The 8,849-nt window shown below is 51.3% G+C and overlaps 1 protein-coding gene across 1 annotated transcript; it reads right to left on the bottom strand.

Moving 5' to 3' along the window:
* Positions 1 to 6,606: 6,606 nt before the first annotated feature.
* PV07_12596 (uncharacterized protein) lies at positions 6,607 to 7,547 on the bottom strand. The gene is made up of 3 exons (XM_016400136.1): positions 7,291 to 7,547; positions 7,122 to 7,238; positions 6,607 to 7,054 (listed from the first exon to the last, which is right to left on the bottom strand). The coding sequence occupies exons 1-3, from the start codon at positions 7,501 to 7,503 to the stop codon at positions 6,872 to 6,874; spliced, it is 513 nt and encodes a 170-aa protein (XP_016242219.1). The 5' UTR covers positions 7,504 to 7,547; the 3' UTR covers positions 6,607 to 6,871.
* Positions 7,548 to 8,849: the final 1,302 nt, after the last annotated feature.

Genomic DNA, 8,849 nt, shown 5'->3' with positions numbered 1-8,849 from the left:
ATTTGATTCCTGAGCCTCGTACTGTTCTACATGAATTTGCATGCCAAGCCTAGTGCCAAGACAAAAGGCGCCCAACGGACGGAAGGGGAGATACACAATTCTGCCGTCATGAGTAGAGTTAAAGGGGGATAGGTGTACGTAGGCGAGGAAAGGAATGGAGCGGAGAGTGTTGATAGAGCGTTGAGTGGCGCCCCCGCATTTCGAGCTAGGCAGAGAAAGGATTCTTAGGGGTAACGCCGTTCAATGCAAAAAGAATTCATCATCACAGTCAACCTCGAGCACCGCCCGCCCAGGAGCATGCCTCAGGGCGGCAAGATGGTCTATCTATAACGCAGCCAACAATAAACCTGTCCTTCTCAATTCAAATTTCCCCAACGCGAAGACACAAGGAAGGCGGACAATCCGCCATTCCAAGCAACCACTGATCTCCCACGCCCCTCCCAGGCACATGTAATGCCTAGTGCGACTACTGTATGGTCGCCGCCCTACTCAGTCGTGACTAGGTAAAGTCCCATTCCCGTCAAATGTGGAGAAGGGATATGCAATGTTGAAGTCTGGGGAGGCGGACGATTGAGGGAAGGTGACCAAGGTGAGAAGCTTTGACTTTGACTTAATAACTATGATACCAACGATCGTCCACAGAGGCTGAAGAAATACCATGGTGGCTGTGTATAGAAAGAAAGAGGGCACCTTATCGTTGTCCTCGCGCTCACTGGAGATGATAGGTGATGTCGCGGAGACAAGACGGTGGCCGTAGCATACTCGTCTTTTATCTTGTACTCAATTTGGCTTTCTTTTGCGAAGAATGACGGGTCGCTAGAGAATTTTCTGACAAACTTTTGGCTACGGTAACTGACCACATTGGAGCTTTCCACGTCCGAGATATAGCTTGTCTTGACCAATAGCTATAGGTCTGTTTAAGCTCGCCGACACACTTTTCCAGACTTAGACTAGAAGATATCTATACGTAACATTGCAAGGCCAACCATTCGCATCATTTTACTCCATTTCCTATGGCTCGTTTGTGAAGACGCTGGTAGTCCGTCAGGCTTGGCAAATAGCTCGATCTAATCCGACTGCGATAGAATCCAGCGCCGAACTATAGGCGAGCGCCGAGCTCCACGGATATATGTCAAACGCGTGCGGTTGACTGAAGTAGAGCAAGTCGTTCATGGAAATGAGTCCTCAGAAGTACGGGATTGCTGCCATGTATTCGAACGTCGACCATATTGATGGGTGCAGATTGCATGCAAAAGGTCGTGCTGATATTGTACAATATTTGTTCAAGAAGCGGGTATCCGCGCTGGACGCCGTACCCTATCATTTGGGGGCGTAGGAGTTTCTAGGGAAAACTTTGGGCTGTTGGGCCCATCTAGCGCTTTTTACGACGTTGAAATTTTGTACCGCCGTGCAAGCGTTCTACTATTGTACTGTATCGGTCAAGGATCTGGTGCTGTGTTCTTCATCCCCGCCATCGGGAACTCTCGATAATTGGCCAGAATAATTCCAGTTCGTCCAAGCTTTTGCGTCTTGCGAAAGTGAGTTCCCCGGGATCATCCCATTTGAGTTCGTTCACCTCCAAATTTGCCGCTAACAGCTACACCCACAAACGCTTCAAGTAACTTTACTGCCTGACGTTGGTGCTTTTCTTCCTCCTCCTCCCATGCCCTAAGTTCAGAATGATCTTTTACAGTCACCCTATGCTACAGCATAATCCTAGATTATCATAGATGAAGGGGATAGTGGATCCAGGTTGCCACTACAGACGTAGGTTATTTTCATGGAGGATCGCACCATTTGCCCGTGCATGTTTTTCCCTTCCACGTAACAAGTTTTGAACGAAGTGAGAAATCTGAGTGGTTGGTAATAGTATGTCGGGTACATCGAATCTGCTTTAGAAAGAAGAATTTCCACTTACTCCATTAACATATCAAGATATAGGTCTTGATGAAGGGTAACGGAAGTCTCTTTAGGTTAGGTTCGGAATCGTGGATGGTCAGGGCGACAAGAGAAAGCGCAGAATATTGTACGTCTTATATATCCATCGGCGACGCAGGGCCCCATAGAGAGACCGGGATGCACTTTGCTATAACTTAGGGATGGTTCTGGAGAAATACTGGTAAAGTACCGGTTCTCACTACTCGCGGAGCTGAAAGACAAATTTCTGCCCGTCCACTCTTTTCACTTGTTTTCGTCGTGTTGAACTCCTCTCCATTGTCCCATTTCTTACAACGAGTCTAATCAATTTCCTCTCGCTCTCGCTTTGTCCTTATACCTATTTTGAGACGGCTGAAAAGTTAGTCTCTTTCGCGGGAGCTATGCCCAGCTTGATTTTGCCAGTCACCGATGTGCACTACGGTTCCTGATCCTCCTCTCAAAACGAGTACGTAGGTCGTCATAAGAGCACCGGTCATACATACTCTTAATCATCTAAAACACCGGCAGCTATAGTCTAACTCGTCTCTGCGGAGAAGAGACGAAAATTTCTGCAAGAGATCCAAGGATACCGTAATACAAAATGTCGTTGAACGACACGCTCGATCTCGGTGGGAAGAGCACCGCCGCAGAACAGAAGAATGGTCAAAGTGCTGGTCAATTCGCCGCCTCTCTGGTCACTGCTATCGTAGTCTTCGAGATCCAGTTCGGATTGTTCCTCACCATCAAGGATCGCTTCTCCAGGATATACCAGCCCCGGACGTACCTTGTCCCGGAAAGAGAAAGGACCAACCCATCACCTCCAGGATGGTGGAAGTGGGTAAAACCTGTGGCTACTACCTCCAACTCTGAACTCGTCCAAAAGTGTGGCCTAGACGCCTATTTTTTCTTAAGATATTTGCGCACCCTGCTCACGATCTTTGTCCCTGCCGCCCTGGTTATCCTGCCGATCCTCATTCCTCTCAATCTCGTCGACGGTCGCGGGGCACAATTCGCACTCGGCAAAAACGAAAACGCGAGTAACGTGACGGGCCTGGATCAGCTTGCGTGGGGCAACGTCGCTCCCGATCACACCGGCCGGTATTGGGTTCATTGGCTCTTGGCTCTAGGTCTGGTCGTCTGGGTATGCTATGTGGCCTTCGACGAACTACGGAACTACATCCGGGTGCGGCAGGCTTACCTGACATCTCCCCAACATCGTCTACGCGCCTCTGCTACCACCGTTCTGGTGAGCTCGATCCCTGACAAGTGGTGCAACGTCGAGGCCCTCGATGGCCTCTACGATGTTTTCCCCGGCGGGCCCAGAAATATCTGGATCAACAGAAAGTTTGACGAGCTCAGTGACAAGATCAAGCGGCGCGATAAGCTCGCTCAGGCTCTAGAGGCGGCCGAGACCAAGCTCATCAAGAAGTGTTTCAAAAAGCACGAGCAGAATATTATCAAAGCAGAGAAGGAGGCGAGTCAGAAACTCACTGAAAAAGAAAAGAAGCCGCGAGCGACGATCAGGTACGAGGCCGGTGATCACGAAGCTCACGGCTATGGCACTACAACTGGAGATCTTCAGCAGGCTCAGCATAACCGTCACGATTTCGCGCATAGACATCAGCCTGGCTCACACCCGGAGCCGGACAATAACGAGAAAGACGCGATCGCCGAGTGTCGATGGAACCGATACAAAATCCCCATAATTGGTAGAGGTGTCTATGTGGCCGCCCGGCATTTGAACAAAGTCAGCAGAGGATTACTGGACGTTATACGTAGGGTCACAAAAGGAGTCAACGACGCCATTGACACCACCAATGGCTTTGTGGCGACCAATGCTGAACGAAAGAACACGGGCCGGCGTTCTCACGGCGACGGTGAAGACGAAGACGAAGACGAAGAAACCAACGTATCGACGCCAAATAACGGCAAGCCGTGGGGAAAGCCACGCACAACAGGTGTCAAACATGCCTCTGCAGAAGATGCGAGCTTACGTGGTGGCGGGGGAAGATCAACGGAGACGCCGCCTCGGGATGCACACCCGTCACGAAGCCCAGGTCGGCAAATCAGCGCAGGACGGAGTGCCAAGGCTCGAGCGGAAAAGCAATTAACCACACTGGAAAAGTTCAAACAGGCCACTGGTCTTGAGTCTGACGAGAAACCGCCGGTCGAGTACCCGTCTGCGTTTGACCAGGACTTTGAACACGACCCCGAAGATGCAGTCTGGCGACGTTATTTGGGTGAACAAGATCGCGAAACCATGAAACTGCCGATTTTCGGCTGGCAATGGATGCCCCCTCTGCCGCTGATAGGTGAAAACGTCGACACGATTCGATACTGTCGGAGGGAGGTTGCCAGGCTCAATGGCGAGATCGAGAATGATCAAGCTCATCCCGAACGATTTCCATTGATGAACTCCGCCTTCGTCCAATTCAATCATCAGGTTGCAGCACACATGGCCTGTCAAGCCGTCAGTCACCATCTCCCGCAGCAGATGGCTCCGCGCTTGGTCGAGATCGACCCCAATGATGTCATTTGGGACAACATGTCGGTTCCATGGTGGTCAGTATACGTCAGAACCGGCGGGGTCGTTGTCGCTGTGGTTGGTATGGTCCTGCTCTGGGCGATCCCTATCGCTTTTACGTCGGCTCTTTCGCAGCTGGACACGGCTGCCAAGGCGTTCGCATGGTTACATTGGGTTCTCAGAATTCCAGCTTGGGTCCGGAATGTCCTCCAGGGTGTGTTGCCCGCGGCCGTACTCGGCCTGCTCCTGTTTCTGCTTCCTCTGATCCTCCGGTTCTTGGTACGATCTCAGGGCACACCCTCTGGGACGCTGGTGGAGCTCTCGGTTCAGCGCTACTACTTTTGCTTCCTCTTCGTCCAGCTGTTCTTGGTCGTCTCCATTGCGTCAGCTTTAACCGAATTCTTCGCGCTTTTAACTAGCGTTGACGGCTGGACTAACGTTCCAAGCCTCCTCGGCACCAACATTCCCAAGGCTAGTAACTATTTCTTCTCATACATGCTCCTCCAAGCATTGTCCGTGAGTGCTGGAGCGCTGCTACAAGTGGGGTCACTCATTGGATGGTTTATCCTTGCTCCCCTCTTCGACAACACAGCCCGGGCCAAATTCAATCGGCGGATCCGATTGCAGAATATTCAATGGGGAACATTCTTCCCGGTGTACACGAATCTGGCTTGTATCGGTTTGATATACTCCGTTGTCGCGCCTCTCATCCTCCTTTTCAACGTCGTCACCTTCTCACTGTTTTGGTTTGTCTATCGGTACAATACCCTTTACGTCAATCGCTATACCCGCGACACGGGCGGCCTGTTGTACCCCAACGCCATCAACTTCACCTTCGTGGGTGTCTATGTGATGGAGATTGCGCTGATCGGCATGTTCTTCTTGGTCAGAGACCAGCACGGAAACGTCGCCTGCACGGGCCAAGCAGTGGGTATGATACTAATTCTCATCCTAACCGCCGTTTATCAGTTGCTACTGAACAGTGCTTTCAGTCCGTTGTTGAGATATCTTCCTATCACTCTAGAAGATGACGCGGCCCGACGGGGTGAGGAGTTTGCCCGAGCAATGCAGACGAAACATGGACTGGTTGGGGACGAGGCTGAAAACGAGGATCCTGACGGCCGGCTGGAGCGCAACGAGCGCCAGTCGACGGGGGAAGATCGCCAACGGCATAGAATCGAACTTCAAGATGCCGAAAAGGCCAGGAGGCAGATCTCCCGGCAGTTGCCCGACCTTGGGCCGTACGCGATTCAGAATCCAGAGAATGCCCTAAATCTGGATCCGGCCAGTAGAGTCGTTCGAATGATGAAAGCAGCAACCCTGACGACAGCCGAGGAGACCCAAGGCCCAGCGCCACGTAATATTTCACAAAGACGCCACCGCCAGCCTTCGCCGGACAGGGACAAGACGAGGAACGGACGAGCATCGCCCTTTGGTGAATGGGAGCATCCCTCGCAGAATAGAAGCCCACCGCGATCCGGGGCGGGGTTGAATCGTCGGAAGCACCATTTGCAACCAGCTAAGGATGTCTTTCACAAGCTCAACTGTTTCAATCCGATGACGGGCACTGAAAAGGACGTTGAAGCACGACTCGCAGCTCAGAACCAACTTGCTGACGCCCTCTTTGGAGGAGTCAATGACGAACTGGAGGATTTGACACCCGAAGAACGCGATAAGCTCGTGCAGAGGGCTTTCCAACATAGTGCGCTCCGCGCCAGAAGACCTGTCATCTGGATCCCTCGGGATACTCTCGGTGTTAGTGACGATGAAGTGCACCGGATGGAGCGCTTCAGCACTCACCTCTGGGTCACTAATGTCGGACAAGGCCTCGATTCCAAAGGTCGTTGTATTTACAATGGCGCTCCGCCTGACTTTAGCGAAGCGGATGTGATCCAGCTCTAATAAATACTTGCGCGAGAGTAAAGCCATTGGAGTCAGCGAGCGATGATAGCAGTTGCCAACTTTAGCTAGGTGTTTTAAACACCCAGCGGGCGAGGCGCCTCATTACGAAGCGATCGAAGTGAAGATTCTTAGGTAATACACTACTTCGAGAAAGACCGCGCAGTCTTTTATGTTGAATCGATATCCATCGAACTCTAGCGATACCAGTGGGATCTTCGTAATCTCTTACGTGCTATCCTGGTGCCGTACTTTAACGTTAACTTAATTATTGTAGGACTGATATAGTCGGGAAGAAATAGGGTAGACTCTGAAACAACTAAATGACCTCGAACAGTATGTCAGGAACCGCTGACACATACACCACAAGGCTGCTAAGAGTCTAGCCAGCTCAGATGGAAACCTAGCATCCTCGCATGAGAGTCGCAAGCTCCTCTCATGCTTCGAGTCCCACATAACCCGAGCGGTTAAGATAGACCCATTAATACTTAAACCTACTATTCCCCCCACCTATCTACCTATAGGCCGTCCCTAGAGAAACAACCCCAGAAACCCGCTTATCCGGGAGAGTAAGCCGAATGATGGTAAGGGGTCTTCACGACCCCGAAATATGTCTGAGATTGGCCCATCCATATTCAATTTGATCAATTCATCAATCCAGTCCGGTATCTCCTTCAGTTGGTCATCGCGCCAACCATTTGCAAGTAGGTGCCACTGTTAGTCGTGCCTTTGTTAGCGACCTAGATGGGTACTGTAGAAAAGATTTTTTATTTAAGCGTACCTTCGCATCTTCCCCTTTCTTAATGTGAATGGAGGATTGACGCGGTAAAATGTCCATTGATTGACACAGAGTATCGGGGGTAGGCACACAGTACATCGCCTCAGACATTTTAACGGCCTATGACAGGGTTAGACATACAATCGTCATCCGTCGGGATAGGGTGGCTCACAACCCCCTTTGTTTTCCAATGAATGTATTTAAATGCAGCACCGGTTAGGAGCTCAAAGGTGATGAGCGCATAATTTTGTTTCCAGGTCCAATCCTGGACTATTTCGCCGTGATCACGTCGACTGAGCTGGTAATCGCTCGCTAGTTTTTGCACGTCCCCCAATTCGAATGTTTGGGATCGCTCTTCGACTTCGTCATGTGGACCGGAGTCCATCTTTCGGATATTCCACAATACAGTCTCGGGATTTCAAAATTGACGTCTTTTTTCAAGATGTAAGGAAAGATATATGGCTTCCCCGGTTAGGCATCGCCGTTATCGCTCTCAAGGAGGTGCTTAAGCCTGTGTGGCCTTCCTTACTGAAGGCTTGTTAAAATATGCCACCTCATCAAATGATGCAAAGACCAGCAAACACAAAATCTCAGGCCGCATGGACCAAATCAGAAGCCATGCTCGCCCGTACATCCTAGCAGGGTACAGGGCACTATGCACACCTTACCACCCCTAGCTTTCCGCGTCCAACGGGCATTAGAAGAGCATGTGTCGAGTTTTGGTTGGCCCAGGACTTTGTCGGTATCAACAAGGTGCTCTACCATAGAGGGGAACGGCCTCGGACCTTTGTGGAAGGGCGGTGAAAGCTCCTTAGCCTTGTACGGATGAGTGGGCTGGCAGAGCTCGGGACGAGTGGCGACCTTAAATGGTTGTTTCTTAGATCCACCCATTGCCGCCTTGCCAGCGGCGTGATGCGACTTTTTTCCTTTTGCTCTCCAATGGAATAGTCTTCAGTGTACGGTAGTAGACCAGTTTGTCTACGGTTGATGTCGCCTCCTTACTCGGTTTTGGCTTTGCCCTAGTTGTAGCGAGTACAATGAGGACCCATCGACATACCCTCCCCCGATCCACCGGGATGTTGTGGTGACCAGCTTGCCGCCTCACTTTGAAAAAAGGACCCGCTCGGCGCCCCAGCGATTCTCTGCGTTGATGAACCAGGGTATTGCCAACGCCTCAGCTTCATGGCCTCCTGGTCAACTCTTTCCCGCCTGTTGCGATGCTGGGTCACGCATAGAAGAGATCTAGCCCACTGGAGCGACTCGTCACACAACTCTCCGAGCCCTCCTTGGCGGATTCAAGGTCGGCCAGGCGATAGGCTGTACAAACCCCCTATCGTACTAAACTGCCAAGCCGTTGACATGTCCGAATATCGAAGGGCGGGTCAGGGCTGTTGCATATGCGGTGACCATCATGGCGGTGAGCCTCAGTACGGGGACACAGGTAGGCGACCGTGACTGCTAGGCCCTTCCGTTCGAGTTCTTGCATTAGTGCCCAAAGTTCCTGGGGAGCGGAATTTCGTGACTAAACACTAAACTTTATATTTGTGGCTTTGTTCCCGAGGAAATATGGGGACAACGCAGAGCTGGGTCATGCGGGCGTTACCGGATGGAAGTGCGATGGATCGTTCAGAAGGAAATAGGAAGCGCCGGATGAGTAGACTAAGGGTCGTCAGGGTCCGTGTGCGGGAAAGATTCATGGAGCGGAGGTGCATGACACCCTCTGGTATTGGA

Source organism: Cladophialophora immunda (assembly GCF_000835495.1).
Source record: "Cladophialophora immunda strain CBS 83496 unplaced genomic scaffold supercont1.22, whole genome shotgun sequence".
NCBI lineage: Eukaryota > Fungi > Ascomycota > Eurotiomycetes > Chaetothyriales > Herpotrichiellaceae > Cladophialophora > Cladophialophora immunda.
This window is presented reverse-complemented; position numbering and strand designations above follow the sequence as displayed.

What these genes read in the sequence shown, in the direction of transcription:
- PV07_12596 (XM_016400136.1), bottom strand. Translation starts at nt 7,503, where the DNA reads ATGGACTCCGGTCCACATGACGAAGTCGAAGAGCGATCCCAAACATTC. An exon ending in ATTGGAAAACAAAGGGGGTT is followed by an intron (nt 7,239 to 7,290) that starts GTGAGCCACCCT and finishes ACCCTGTCATAG; the next exon opens with GCCGTTAAAATGTCTGAGGC. An exon ending in AGAAAGGGGAAGATGCGAAG is followed by an intron (nt 7,055 to 7,121) that starts GTACGCTTAAAT and finishes CACGACTAACAG; the next exon opens with TGGCACCTACTTGCAAATGG.